A 17,012-nucleotide genomic window follows, 5' to 3' on the forward strand; every position below is an offset into this window, starting at 1 on the left:
AGATGCACAAAACATCCTTTGTTAAATATATGTAAATTACATAATTCATTTTTTTAAAGTATTGTTTCGTAAACGCCTTCATTGATTCTGATAACTATATATATATAATACTTAATTTGCATATTGTCTAAATGTATCTTATACTTCTGTATTCTTTTACTTCAAGCGCACTTTTGTATTTTCGTTTAACAGTAAAAAAAAATTATTATATGTTAAAATTAAAGTTTGTATAAAAATATTTACAAATTAGAAATGTAAAATACATTAAAAAAGTCAATTAAAATTATTCGAAACGCTAAAAATGTGTTTGTATTAAAAATTTATGCATTTTGTAATTATTAAATTTAATTATAAATAATATAAATCATATTAAAATTCAAAAGTCTTCGACTTTAAGTTTTAAAACGAAAACTTACACTTTTAAAATATATAAGCAAACTAGTTTTATGATTTGAAAGTCAGTAGTTACATTTTTGAACAACAGATGGCGGCAAAACATTTTAGCTCTATTACATTTAAATAACAGATGGCAGCACAGTCTTTTGATATTTAATTTGCTAAACGTGTTGTACTTTTCAGTTATATAAACTATTGAATTTAATTACATGTTTAAAAATCTAAAACACTTAATAATTTTTAAACTGTTGTTGTATATCATTCTACTTTTCTATGACTTTTAGCTTGTCTAAAATTAAAAAAAAAAATAAAAATAAAAAATTCACTTTTCTTCGTTTTTATAATAAAATCAGTAATTATCTCCCAATTATGAAACTTATGCTAAATTAACAACAATAAGAGAGTATAAATTTCATAATTAACCGATATGTTTTAAGACTGAAGATTTCGTCTTATTGATTAAACAGCCTATAAGTTACGAAATGGCGCTTTAAGATAAAAATTAGGTAGAAGTCAATTAAATAGTTTCAACTGTTTTAGCATTTTTCGTTATATTTTTTAAAGATAAAGTAAATAATAATAATATGTAATCGATTCTAATAAATCACTTATACAAATTTATATGTATTATATCAATTTAATATTTATAATAATTCATATTCATATTGTGTAAGGAAGCTTTAATTGAATTAGGTTATATAGGAATAATTTTTAAATTTATTGTTATATTGCAATTTTTAACATAGTTAACAGGAAAACTTCTAAGTATTTATTAAATATTTCAAAAAAGTTGAACGATATTTAAACTCGTTTTGTTAAATTTATTAATCTTTTCTGTAATTTATAACTGATAAAAATCTAATTTTGACTTCAGAAAAGATTTCTTGAAATCATTTCCTTTTCCTCGTTTAAATTTCGTAATTTATATATTTTACTTATACAGACTTGAAATATTTTTATTTCAAGTCAATTTAATATTAGCTTGCATATAAATTTACTAAACTTGTTTTTTAAAAAATGTAAAACTACAGTATTATTTATATATGTGTAAATAAATGCCGTCATAACGCGTAAGAAGTCCTTTAAACACAAAGTTCTTAAAATGAGATAAAATAATTAGTCTGAACACATTGAAAAGTATTATTAAAACAGCCAATAATTCAAATACGTTTGTAATCACCAAATATGGAACTAATACAAAAATTAATAATTATTTTTGCAGATTTAATACAAATGTAACGATTAAACGAAAATTATTTTTTCTATGGTAAAAATTTAGAGAATTAAAACAGATCTTGAAATATTTTACAACAGAAATTAATTTAGGCTACTTCTCCATAGTGTTAAATAGAGACAATTGGGAAATTTGGATTCTAGAATAATACCTTGTGGACTACTAGGTCTATATGTGAATGAGTCGTCACTTCAACAGAATGTTTCATCCAGATAATTTTCCTGATCGTTCTAAGCTCTATATCCACTCCCGTAGGAAGTTGTGTTCATCAAGAAATTTTATGTACATAGATACAATTGTTTTCTCGTACATTAAATATTAAATACAGCTCAAGAAGTATACAGATAGTTTCGAAACTTTATCAATTAAATTAGAAATATTTGTGCAAAGAATAGCATTTTGTTTCCGCTTGAAGACTATGAACAAAAAAGGGTTCAAGAGGACAAACTTAAAGATCTGTAAATTTGAAGGAAATTAAAATAGCTTTTGTATTTTTATGGTTTAAACTTAAAACACGTACAGTTTGAATAAACTTAATATTTTTTTAGTATATATTCTATTAAAAGTGTAACCAGCTTTTTGAAACTTAAATATTTAATTCTTCTTTTCTAAAGTAAAAAAAAAAAATTATTTATAAAAAATATATATTTACTTCGTTTAAACAGATTTAAATTCATTTGAAATATTAATATAAAACGATAGCGAAAATATTCTTTTAAATTTTATTTTCGTTTTCGTACCTTTCTAATACTCTTTGCGAAAGCAGAACTTTTTACATTAAAGCTAGAAGGTGATCAATTCATTGATTTAATGATAAAACTAGATTTTTTTCCCCTATTAAAATTCTTTTAGTATGTATTCAATACTATAATTAGATCTATAAAAGAACAATCTTTGTTCTTTTTATATATATTGTATTATTATGTATTGTATTTGTTTTCAAACAATAAACTAATATGAGAATTATAAATTACAGGATTTAACTATTTAAAAATTTATATATGTAATTTATATACAATTGAATATAAAGATATGTTTAATGTTAAAATTACTTCTTCAAATATAATTTTCGTAATCGGAGAGACGATTTCTATTGGTCATTTTATATTCGAATTTTCTACAATCTATTTTATAAAATGAGTTATTAGATGAAAGAATTTAATATATTAAGATGAAAAGGAATTATTTATTTTAGACACGGCAAACATTTTTTTCCCTCTAAATAACGAATTTCTTGAATTCATTAAATTTTTTTTTTTTTCTTTTTGCGATTTCTATCAGATTTTTGGAAAAACGAATTGCTAACCTTTCAGTTAAAAGTTAAGCGGCTACTATTAATTTATGACTTACTGTATTAAAAAATCAGTTCGAAGAGAATTAAATATATACGAATTACAATTCTTAAACGATTTATTATTTCAACTAAATGGTACTTATCTCCAGTCGGTTGGCTCGAAAATGAGAATTTATAAACTATTTTAAATACTTTGCCTACGATTTACGTGTTGAATAATAGCTTAAAATCGAATATTTATGATTAATCACAATTCTTACTGAATACATTTCAATATTTTAATAATAATATTAAAGTTGAGAAAGTAATGGAAAAAAAAAACACACACACAAAAAAAAAGAGCGAGAGAAAGAGAGAGGTTGTTATTAATGCATTACTAAATATTTTTAAAATACTCTTCAAAAAATATATTTTTCTAATTTAAAATTTTTAATTCAACTAATAATTAATAAAGTTCAAATATAATTACTTTCATATTTAAAGTAATTATAATTATTTGTTTAATACGATTCATTTCTACAATAAGATAATCATTTTTAATAAAAATAATGAAAATAATATTTTAAAAATAATTAAATTTAACGAATATCATTTTACATTAACTTTTAAAAATCTCTGAAAATTATACAATTAACAAATATATATTAATATTCGTTATTTCGTATAGAAAATACGAAATTGTAATTAAAGTTTCTATAATAAGATATTAAAAATGATAAACTATATTTTCCTCATTAGTAATAAATGCAGGAAACATACGTAATAATTCACTATTAATATTTATTTTTATTTAAATATATTTATTTAATATTATCGAATACATATAATTTTTAAAAAGTTATATGTATTCTTATATATATATAACAGATTAATGCGTCACTACATGGAAACTAAATTATTATATTTATTGAAATCAGAAGAAACTATTTCTCGTGAGAATAGTTTCTCTTGATTTCAATATTTTAAGAGAACACAACTATTCACCTTATACGTCCATTCAAATTTATTACATGGCATTTTTATTTATGGCTCCATTCCAAAAAATGAAGAACAATAAAATTCACTGTATACTGGAATAAGTAAAAAACTCAACTATGTAGTTTTATTATTTTTCTTTTCTTTTTTTCAAACCGTAAAAAGTTGTTTCTAAATTCTAAAATTTGAAAATCGCAGTCAAATAGAAAGGTATTTTCTAATAAATTATACTCTAAAATTCGAATCGAAATAATATTTATATTATTTTATCCTATATTACTCTATAGGGGGGGATCATACGATATAGATCAGACTATATACTTGAAATTATGTAAATCGATACGCTTTTATATCTAGAATTTGACTCTTCACTTAATTATGATACTAAAAAGAAAAGAAATATAATCGTAGAATTATTATTATTTTTTCTTTTTTAAGTTTTGAAATTTTAAGAATTATCTAAAATTGAAAAATTTTATTTGATTGAGCACCAAAATTTTCTAATATTCGAATGAAATTTATATAAAATTTCCAAATACTTCAAAATGTATTTAATATATTTAAAGATTTCAGAAAAATAAAAATAAATTATTAAATTCTTCAAAATTATATATAAAAAAGTTTTTGAATAAACAATAAAATTGAGTTTAAAAGGATATATTCAGAATTAAAATTATAATTTTATAATAAAATGATGAATAACTCTTTCATTACATAAAGACTAGTAAACAGTACTTTCTTATAATTAAATGATTAGAAATTCAGTTTTGGCAAATTATTATTATTATTAAAAATTATAATTATCGAATTAGTTTGTTTTAAAAAAGTTCTAAAAATTTAAACTTGGCAATTTCCTTGCAAAACAATTCGAATGATCATTTTTTATATGTTAAAATAACTCGATTAAATCAAATTTAAGGAAGGAGTATTGATCATAGTCCAATAATATCGACAAACAAAGCATATATCGAATATCAATATCGATTATATTTTCGAAAATATGATCCAATTAACTACTAACTGTTTTCGCGTTTTATAAAATATTTAAATGTTTTAGAACCCATTATAAAATAAAAAGCGCTTTTCGATATATTTTATTATTTATGTAAAATGTATGAGCTATAATTGTTCGCTAAATGTTTAATTTTGAAAGATTGCTATCTCGACGAAATCGATTAAGTGGCCTAGGATTTATAAGATCCTTTAATTACCGTTGATCGGTTTTAAAATGATGTTTCAATCGAAATCATTTAAAAGATAGAATGCAAACAATGCGTGATGGCCAAAAATCTTTCTTGTGCTATTTGCGTTTTCTATCGATTTTGTTAGAACTGTTGTTTGTTTTGGAAAAACAGCACATCCAATTCAAATGCTAAACAGAAAAAAATGGCTGCAACTTATATAAAAATTAATTTATTCAAATTAAAAGTATATTATTTTCTTTGCGTATTAAATATCATTAAGTAAAATGAACCGAATCATTCTGATTTGTGGGAAAAGTTAATGAACGCAAATCAAAATTTAAATTTATCTGTGAATTATTTCTATTGGTTTCATAATGATCAAACTTGACAAATGTTACACGTTTTTTTCGTAAATTGTGTAAGTTGATTTATAAATTAAAATATTACATTCGTGAATAATTATGCTTGTTTGTTACTAATTTCTAATTATAATATAAAATTTATTATTATTATTATTATATATTGCTTTTTTATTAAGATATTGTAATATTGTTTTCTTTGTTATAAAACAAAAATTGTGAATTTAAATCATTTTAAAATGAAACAAAATTTTTAAGTTAACTAATTGATAAGTTACAAAAGTTGAAATAGGTTATTCTAAATAAATATCAATTAATTATTTTTAAGGCGTTTATAATGAGTTATATTTTTTAATTTTAAATGTCAAAAATTAAAAATAATTTAATAAAAAATAATAAGAAATACTTTATTTGATTTTATAAAATATTGTGTTTTTAATCCTTTAAATGTTTTATTTAAGCATATATATATATTTAACATTATTGTTTTTACTTTATTTAAAAAATAAATTAATATCTTAATGATTACTTTTTAAAATATTCAATAGATGGCGCCAGCAATCACCTTACCGGATCGAGTGCTAGGAATTGTGGGAGAGAATGGAAGAAACGTCCGCCATGATGGGCGCTGAAAATTTCGTTCTGGTTGTGTTACAAAAAAGTGTTGTGTTATCAAACCGAGCATGTAAGACGTCTAAGTGTTAAAATGGCAAGAAACTAGACAGTATAAGTCACCGCAACAACCTCGAATTACCCGTCCAGACGGGATCCGAAGGAAGTTACTGCGGATTGAAAGGGGACGTCGCTAAGCCTCGTGTTTGTTCTGGTGATCGTTTGATTAGAAGATGAGTAAACTGTCTTTTCGAGCTCGTGCGCTGGACGCCACCAAACCAGTACCAGTATACTGGTCGGAAGAGATTCCGGACTTGCCAGATTTTGCCGCAATTAATCGTGCGGTTCCTCAAATGCCCACCGGAATGGAAAAAGAGGAAGAATGCGTAAGTAACAAAGAAGCCGAAAGGTGATTGGTCGGTCGTTTGTGATGGCGGGACATTGAATCGAGGGTTCGAATCGGTAGATGGCCTCAATATCGCTGACCAAGAATTTTTTTTCATTTAAACAAAAACAGTTATATTAATACATTTCGTACGTTAGCACATTATTTTTTTTCTATAATTTTTGTGCTAGTGAACGCACGTGAGATAGATGCAAATAAACAAATCAGAATAAAATTAAATCTTAAAAATTAATCTATTACATAAATATAAATGGATATGAATTATTTTCACCGAAATAATTATGAAATCCAAATGTAACATGAAATATTTTGCAAAATGAATTCTATTTTTCTTAAATGAATGTCAGTCCTTTTAAACTTCACAAGTGTCTTTAATTATGGCCCTTAAAATTACATTATACATACAAATAGAATAAAACATATGTACACATTTTTATGTTTGAGTTTATTATTTTAGATTTCTATTTTTGCATTTTGTACATAATGGATTGCAGTTCTTATATGAATGCATTGATGGTTATTTGAATCATTTCTAGCATTGTGTCTTGACACAAAAATATTTAATTTGTCACTTGCAATAGTATATTTACAATACTATAATTATTTTATGTGTGTATAATAATTGACTGTCCCTTAAAATAGGTAGATAACAATAATAAAGTGTAATATAAGAAGGAAATTTAGATTGTAAATAAATATATTTTTGTTTCTGCTATTTTTTTCTTTGATTGTTAGTTTGCATTACTTCTAAATACATTTGATTTGGTAATTAGTAAATTTAATTTTAATGCATACTATCTCAGTACTTAAATTTTTTTTCTGTCTTGAATAATTGTTTTATTTTGACGGATTGCTTTTTCAAAATTTTTTAATTGTTAATAATTTCTGTTTAAATATTTGTTTTATCTACACCACTCACTCAAAATATTGTATAAACTATAATTTTTATCATTGAATTGTATATAGATGACCCTAATACCATATTTTTAATGAATTAAGTAGAAAGTAATAGATTATTTAAAACATATGCAAAAATATCAGGAATTAGAATGTGAGCAGCTAACATCTGTATGTCTGTTAATTTTTTCTTCACAATTAGTTTTTTTTTTTAAATTCTTGTATGTTATTTAGTATTTATTTTTATATGTAAGATTTGTTATTTTGATATTAGAGATATTTGCATGTCTTGTTTTTAAAAATGAGATCCTATATGATTTTTGAATAAATAATGTTTTTCATTTAAATAGTATAAAATAGGAATTCATCTGTTATGATTATAATAATAATAATAATAATAATAATAATAATACAATTTGTCTAATATCAATATGTTTGAATTTTACAATACTTTCAATTGAATAAGTTATATGATTTGATTTCATTTTAAGGGCAAACAATGATTTTCAGTTTTATTGGTATAAAGTTATAGGTATCTCTTACTTAATGCAGTTTTGCATAAAATTGGATTTGATTAATGCACAAAATTAATTGTGGCAATCCTTTTATATATGCAACAGTTTTAATTAACATAGCGGACAACTTCCTTGTATCACAAAGTGACCACCTGGATTTGAGTTATCCAGAAATCTTTGGAGTGTGTTAAATCGGATTCGGACCAAACATGGGTTGTGCAGGGACAGTCTTTTTAGGTGGGGAAAAGTTGCATCCCCGCAGTGTGACTGTGGTGCTGAAAGACAGACTATACACCATATCTTGGAAGATTGTCCAGTAAGATCTTTTCCGGGACAACTGAGTGACTTCCTGATTGTGACTGAAAGTGCTTTAAACTATATTTCTAACTTAGATTTACATTTATGATTTGTGTTTTTTCATTTATGATTTGTGTTCTTTCATTTATGATTTGTTCTTTTTTGAATTAGATGTGTAGCCATACGCTAAATAAATAAATAAAAATTAACATAGCTCTACCAGCTGTGTATATTTAAAATAGATACTGTATTTGATTAATGTGATTTTGATATATGTGGTAGCATTGAGGGATTAATTAATCATGTTAAAGAAGGAATACCTGTATATTATTTTTTTAATCACTTTTCCATTTTTCTATTGGAAGATGCTCTAAAAAAAGCTAAAATACAACATAACATTAATTAGAAAATGTTTAGTCATTTCCAATAGATTTATATTATTGGGCTGCAATTTGAAAAAATTGTCATCCTATAAATTTCCACTGTTGTCCATCTGTCTGTCTTTCCTTAATTTTAAGAACAGAGTTAGATAGATGAAAGACAAGACCAGATATGAAAACCTTCGGGGCAGGGGCCCCAATTAACTATAAACGAACTTCCAATGCAAACCAGAAGGCATGTTATTTCAACTCAAAAATTTTTCCCTGAAAGGTGTTATATAGATCAGTGGTTCTCAATCCGTGGTCTGTGGAACATGGGTGCACCGTGAAGCCACTTCAAGTGTTCCACAAAAAAAAACAAATATACAATTAAACATTGTTGCAAAAGAAAAATCAATAAAATGTAAAATAATTTTTTATAGGAATGTAATTAGCAAACGCCAATGTCATCATCTACTAAACCGAGTGTGCTTGATTTCAGAAAGGTTTGCCACCCCTGCTTTAAAGCTGATGTATTGTAAGTGTTCCATGGAAAACAATGTGAAAGTTTAGTGTACCCCAACTTAAAAAAGATTGAGAACCACTGATATGGATGACTGGCATGACTCTATTGTTAAAGGAAAAGTATGATGTACAGGGGCAAGCCATTACTAATTTGAGGTGGAGAGCATATATTTTAAGTTAAGTAAATTAAAAATATGATTAAAAATTGCAGCCTGGCATTGTGACGATGTCACAATAAATAAATGTTCGTTAACACTTATTTTTAATATTTCTAGACATTTTATTTTTACTTTTATGTTATAATATGTTATTTGATGTATATGTATATATATATGTGCATGTATATATTAGTCTATAGAATATATATATATATATATAAACTTATTTTACACTAGGAAAGAATTTTACTTTGAACTATAGAATTGTAATTTTATCAAGCATTTTATATGAAGTGGATGGGAAATTTTTTTTTACGGTAACTTAATTTTGATTTTAAATTGGTTATTTGAAGCTTAATGAGTTTAGAATTATTGTACGTTTTGATATAGATTTTAAAAAATGATCTAGAGAAGCAATTCATTGAAAATTAATTTCAAATTTATTTTAAATCCTTTGAAGTAGCAAGAAGTACACCTTACTTATTAATATATAGGTATAAGGCAGCATGAATTACAATTTTATTGTTAAAAGTTTCTTTTAATGTTTAATGTTGTACTTAAAAGTGATTTAAACCAGTGTTTTTCAACTGCTGGTCCATAAAAAAATTTCACTAGACTGCAGAAAAATATTTCAGCATACTGAAGTTGGTGAAGTTAATCACGAGTGACATTTGAATAGTAATCTCGAATTACTGTTATATTTTGTTATGTACAGTAACTGTAGATAAGCATATATTAGCTTAATAAATAAGCATAATTTATAGTTGCATATACAGTAGAGACTCGTTAATTGGAACCCCGGTAATCGGAACAATTTTCAGTCGGACTGTGTCGTGCTGAATCGAACGTTTTTGATACTAAATTTACTTCTAAAGTATAATTTTCATGTTTTTATATTCTTCAATATATTTATTTTGTTTGTACAAAATAAAGAAATAATTTTTAACGATACAATAGCCTCGATTATTATTATAAAAATTTTCGTTAGGCTTAAAATCAACGAAAATTCAACACGAAGCGACACACAACGGAGAAAAATTTGAACATCGGGCAGGTTAATATATATATTCGTACATAATCAGTAATCGGAACAAATCACTAATCTGAACAACCCCAGTCCCCAATTGATTCCGATTTTCAGTTCTCTACTGTAAAGTTCTACACACAGTTAATTCTAATTATGTTATTGGAAGATTACTGACAGGGTGATTTTTCCAAAGTGATAATTAGTTGGATATATTAGTTGGATAACTCCATTACTCGGTCCATGTAAAATTTTCTCATTGTCAACCAGTAAAATTATGGATAAAGGTTGAAAAACACTGATTTAAACTGTTCTAGGAAAATTATCCATCTTCAGATACCTCTGACTGATGTGGTTTATAGATGAAACTTGGTGCTTACAAATTACAAATTGTGCATGAAATTAAACACATTGACAAACATCAAAATTTGCATTTAGCATTCTTGACTGTATTCAAAAAATCAATTAGTTCTTGGACAATATTTGTATTCAGTGATGAAGCTATATTCCTTGTATCAGGAAAAGTTAACTGACACAAGTGCAGCATCTGAGATCTGAAAACTGAGTGTATTTTATGAGCATGAATAAGATAGTACACACCAGGGATCATTTTATAACAAAATTTTTAGACCATTTTTCTTTCAAGCAAAAAATAAGTCCCAAAACTTTCTTAAAATAACTTGGATATGCGAGAATTATTTGAATTTCCTCAATTGGAAGAAATATAATAAATCTAGTAATATTGTGGCATTCAAATTTCTTAGACAACAAATTTCCTAGTCAGTGAGGTTACAGTGGCCCTATTCCATAGTCTTCTTGCTCCCCAATCTCCTGCTTCTAGTTTTTTATTTTTTGTAAAGTTATATAAAAGAAAATTATACATACATTGCAAATTGCTTTACATTGAAATGCTAGATAGTGGAAATAATACCTTCACTATCTCAATATATATTACAAAATACTTGACAAGAAATCTATTACAGATTGGGTATTGTAAATGCTATTAAAGATGCCCATGTCAAAATTTATGAAATTTGTTAAGTGTCTGTGCCAAATATAAAATTTTGCTATTGTTTCATTGAAAATGATACTAAATGCAAATCAGTCAATGATATCATTTTAATTTAATGTATTATGATTCAAAAAAAAAAATATTGTATCGTTTCAAAAATGAATACTGTATTTTTAAAAGCAATATTTGACTATAAAAATAAAACAGATATAAACATTGATGTTATTTCAATGTTGAGTGATCTTTATAATATACAACAAAAATGATAGTATAGTATTCTCCATAATACTGTGTTACTATATAAATTTTCATAATGAAAAACTTTTCCCTATCTATATATATATAATCGAGACGAGTTGATAATAATAATAATAATAATCAGTGTAGAGCCCAAACGGTTAGGAGTTGAAAGTTGAAATTTGGTACACAGTTAGGGTACGTCATGAGAACGCACACTAAGAAAGGATTTTTTGAAATTCTTCTCCACGGGGGAGAGGGACAGGATTAAAGCTTCTATATACATTATCGAGACGTGCCTAAATGGTTAGGAGTTGAAAGTTGAAATTTGGTGCACAGTTAGGGTACCAGATATGAGTTCCAAAGTGTTAAGTAACAATGGAGAACAAGAGAAAGCGACATGCAAGATGCTTTGGAAAAAAAAAAAGAAGAAAGAAAAAGAGTAATATGTTGGAACATATTCGATTTTCAAATTTAAACAGATTAGTTCAGTTTTTTTCAACCTTTCTTCTTTGAAACATTCAATGAAAATCGAAGGATATAATCAGAACACGTCGTGAAAATCGAACAATATTAGAACATTTGATTTTCAAATTTGACCTTTCTTTAGAAAAACTTAGTTTGTTGATGAAATTACTCTCTTTTTTTTTGTGACTATAATGTAATAATCTTAATCTTTGCTATCGTTACTTTTGCCCGAGCAATGCCGGGCCTACTTGCTAGTTTACTATATTTTAATAAAATTGTATAATTTATGATTTCAAAGAAGTATTAACAGTGATTAAAATATAACAGTTTAATGAATATTTTTTTCTTGCATTTCTCATAACTTTTATGCTGTTGACATGAATTAAAAACAGTTTTAAAATTTTGTAATGTAAAGTTTTCGCCTCACTAAGGTCAGTGCGGGCTCAGTAGTAACTTGCATCTTAGGCAAAACTGATTTTTGTCACCCCACTTCCAGAATAGCTGCCAATAGAGAGCATTTCTAACAGTGTTGCTTTTGCATGAACTATTTTTAAGCAACTTTGAAGTACATTTATGGGACTTTACTGTATTCAGCTTATTATTTTTTCTCTTTTTGAACATTTTTGAGTACTTATTTTACTATTTAAGGCAGTTGCCTCACCCATTGAATTAGCCATGCTTAGGATGTTTGTAAAATCAAATTAGTTAAATGAATCACTAGTTTCATTTACTGTGCATACTCTATGTTGTTAATATTTCAAATAAAGTTCATGAAGGAAAGAATTAGTTCATATTTTGAAGAAAATTGTCATTTGATGGTATTGATGTTCTAAACTCCACTTAAGTGTACAAATTGTGGTTCAAAGGTGAAATGATAGAAGTAATTACTAACATTAAACACACTGAAAAAACATTTAAGTTATGACTGCACTTGCAATATTTATAATTTCAGCATTAGAGACAGTCATTTTGTTGTAAACTAATTTTCAAAATATCCAATAAAAGTAAGGGCAATGATATTTCCATTTAATTCATTTTTCTTTATGAATGTATCTTTAAAACACAATGGAAACTGTTTTAAAAAGCTATTTTCATGACAACCCACAATCACATATCAAGTCAATTTTCCATACCTACTACTTTTTGCAGATATTTTTCACCAAATTGATTTATTTAGTTGTTTTCTTCTATTATATCCTTGTGCTACATGCTTTCCATCTTTGTAAAAATTTTGGTTGAAAAAAGTTTTTTCACTTATCACAGGTTCTCAAAATACTGCTGCAGAAATTGCTACCTTATGCAAGCAATTGTGTACAGTTTCTCTTTATTGTCACAAAATTGCATGCATAAGATGATGATTTTTTGCTCTAATGTCATTTTTGGTGACCTGATATCAAAGAGGTCTTACAAGATTGCCACAAGAGGTAGTCAAATGTCATGGATGTTTGTCAGCTATGCATGACATAATGACGTGGTGATCTGCAAGTTGCTATGTCCTTGAATGTTTATATCTGTAAGATAGCCTAGAGCACTATGACCTTCAACAAAATAAATGTTTTTGTGGCTTTACTTTATGCCTGAAAAATACAGAAAAATTATTTTACTGGTTTTTGAGATACCTCAGTCTTCCTGTCACATGTTTCTAGCTAAACTCATTTTATATTAGCCCATGCTGTTGTAAATCTCTGTGGGCAAAGGGTCAAGGATACTGTTCTGTAAACAAAACAATATCTTTTAAACTAATAATGTATGATGATGAAATTTGTCACTTACAGAGAATACATATATATCACAGGATTTTCCAGAATCATCAAACTTGAGTAATGGCAATTACATACAGTGTACAGTACATGTAAGAAATAGCTGTCTTATGCATGTGATCAGGTTGAAAAACTGCATGTAATTGCAGGTTAAGTTTAGAAAATAAATAATGGGTAACTTTTTAATTAAGTGAACAATTAAAATATTTTTTTTAAAGATTACAAAAGTCCAATATTTATTTATATGGTTACCCTTTACTTAACTTTTTTTCAATTTAAAAATACTGTCTCTATAATCTGGCTGTTTGCTATTTTGGTATGTCCACTAATTTGACAATTGACTCTTGGGTATTATCAGCACTGTTACCAAGTTATAGATTAGCTTCCCACTAAGTTTGAATGTCTTTCCACTACTTATGTATGATATCAAGCTTTGATAGCATGATGATAGCTTTTTATAGTTTGAGCATAATATTAAACATTGTTAGGCTTCTCACCATAGGCTCCTCAAAAAAGATAATACAGTATCTTATAACACAATACTGTATAAATTTAAAAATTAGTCTCAAAATTTTCTATCAAAATACCTTTCACTAAATTATCCATGGTCACTTCAGTTTTTACTGAATTTACTGAGAATCCACGAACTCTGCATTTGGCAACATTGATCATTGGCAATGGCAGTGTGCCTGGATGTTTTGATCAGTAATTAAATTTTGCTGCATCATTAACAGTTGACTCAATGAGTGACACAAAAAATGGACATAGTCTCTATGAGAAAATTGCGTAAATCAGCTATGTGCAATCATTATGAACACAATTGAAAATTATTTAAAAGGATTAATGATTAATTTGAGAACTTTAAAGGACAGTAACATAAGATTGCCCTCCTTTCATATTTTTTACTATTCTATAAATGTTTTTGATTAATATGCTGTACTGATATCATGCAAATGAATAAATATTTTCTTTCTGAATGATTAAACCATTGTATTCATTTTGAAATAATCCAGCAATCTCCTTAATTCAATACTATTCTAGTCTCATATATATTGGATTATTAGATTGTACTGTAGTAAGATTAAATATATGAAACATTTTGAAATAAGTTTCAATACATATTATTGAAACATTTTTATTGTATTACATGCAAAATATTTTTATATGCTAAAAATTGCATAATTTGTAGCAGTTACAAAAATGATGATTAGTTATTCATTCTAGTTTATTTAAAAAGGTTTGATGTAGACTTTTGCTGAAATTTCAATTGTGGCTTTAGTTTTTGAAATGCACTGTTTAGATCAAAACACTTATCAGCACGAAATAAATGTAATGAATTAGATTTTATTTTTATCCAAACAGGCTTCTACTTTTGAAATTGACAGCATGCTTCTTCACACTGCTTTTTGTCATCACTTTTTTTGGGCTTTATTTTCAGTAGCATACTTAATTAAAGATTTTATCAGTAGATTAAATCTGATAAAAATTTCTATAGTTTATTTAGGAGTTTCTTTGACACTGAAATTAAACTAAATAACTTTTGTTTAATGTTTTGTGATCAGTATTTTCAATTTTAAGGCTTCTCTTTATTTTCATGATAGAGAAAAATAAATTTGATAGTCCAGTTTTAATAAAACATTTGCTAATTTAGTTTATTTTATGTTTTTCTGTACTTGGAAGTTTTATTTTACAGAATACAATAGTTTTTTTAATGCTTCTTGGAAGTTATATTTTTATTTTCATAAATTGACCTTATTAAAGAACTGATTCACTTAAATAATTCCAAAGAAAGTTTTAAGGATATGCAAAACCCAAAACTAAAATTTTCAACAGCATCTGCTGCCATGAGTAAAAGTTGCTGAAAATATAAACAATGTTTAACAAATTTCCAATATATTTTATTCATAGATTAAGGTAATTACTGTGTTGTAATAGTGTCTTAATTTTAAAATAATTAAATTAATTTTTAACTTCAGTATAGTAAACAGATTATTAAAAATTTATTAGTAAATGAGATGAGAATGAATTTTTATAATGACATTGGCTATCTCATTGACAATTAGAAACACATTGGGATTTTATTTACATTGATGTTTTATAAAATGAAAGAATAAGTATAATTTGTTAAGTCTTATTTTATTAAAGAAAAGGTTTAAGTGAAAAACTTGATACAAAAAATTTTTGTGTGTCAAATAAATACTTGCAGTTTTAGTTGTTTTTGTTTCTGTAACAGGGCACCCACTACCAGAAAATTTCTTTGACAGTTTGATTAATTAGTTGTAAAAAATGTCAGTCAAATTCAGAAAACTGGCACAACCCTATATTCTCAAAAAAAGCTGTATATGAAGAACAGAATCTCAATATTTTATTGTGGTATAAAGCTCTGTTGAACTATACTGTTATAAAAAAGAAAACCATAAAATTTATAATTTTGTAATTTTAACGTTTATTAATAATAATTTTTATTTTAAATGAAATTCAAATTTTTACTGTTTCTTACATCATATTTTCACATATTGACTGGCATGCCACATATAATCGGAGAGACCAGCATGCAAGTAACCCCAGGTTACCAGCATGCCAGTTAAACTGCAGCTAAAAAAATAAAATTAATCAGATTTTAAAAAAACTTACTGTTAAATAAATGGTAAAGAAAACATTCTTTAGAGTACATTATAATTTGATCAATTTACAACTAGGAAAAGAGTTTTAATTTACAGGGTAATAAAACAATTAGTGGCTTATTGCTTTTAGTAATAGTAGTTAGTCAGTTTGGGCTGGACTGACAATCTGTGATGTTAGTAGTGAAGTTTTACCTGTACTACCCTGGAAGATAACACAATTTCCTCTTAAATTTCACATAAAACAGATGTTAATTATGTAAGTTGAGATAATTTACAGCACATTTTTGAAATTTGATGTGCTTATTTTTTGCATTTTTGAATCAAATTACAATAAAATAAACATAAAAATATTTACAGTATTCCATGAGTATTTTATCTCGTTAGAAAGAAAACAAAATGTAGAAATTAAACATATAATTATAGTTTTTGATGTAATGCTGACAATTTCACAATTTTAGAATAAAAAATGACATCTATAAAATGCCACACGACATAATTTGTTTCACTTTTTTTACTCATCCTCTGGTGAGGGATGTATAATCTCACGTAAACCAGCATGCCAGCATTCCCCTGGGATGAAAACAGCATGCAACAGTGTTTAGTGTACAGAAATATCTGATTTCCTGGTCTTCTCCAGATAGACCAACATGCTGGACAATCTGTGAAAATATGATAA

The 17,012-nt window shown here is 26.0% G+C and overlaps 1 protein-coding gene across 1 annotated transcript in view; it reads left to right on the forward strand.

Moving 5' to 3' along the window:
- Positions 1-5,997: 5,997 nt before the first annotated feature.
- Positions 5,998-17,012, forward strand: part of E(Pc) (Enhancer of Polycomb) — a 126,233-nt gene continuing 115,218 nt past the window's right edge. Inside the window, exon 1 of the mRNA XM_067274531.1 lies at positions 5,998-6,440. Within this exon, the coding sequence (XP_067130632.1) occupies positions 6,288-6,440 (153 nt within the window). The 5' untranslated portion in view covers positions 5,998-6,287. The remainder of the gene's footprint in view (positions 6,441-17,012) is intronic.

This window comes from Centruroides vittatus, unplaced genomic scaffold (assembly GCF_030686945.1).
Source record: "Centruroides vittatus isolate TY-2023 unplaced genomic scaffold, ASM3068694v2 contig_549, whole genome shotgun sequence".
NCBI classification, from domain to species: Eukaryota; Metazoa; Arthropoda; class Arachnida; order Scorpiones; family Buthidae; genus Centruroides; species Centruroides vittatus.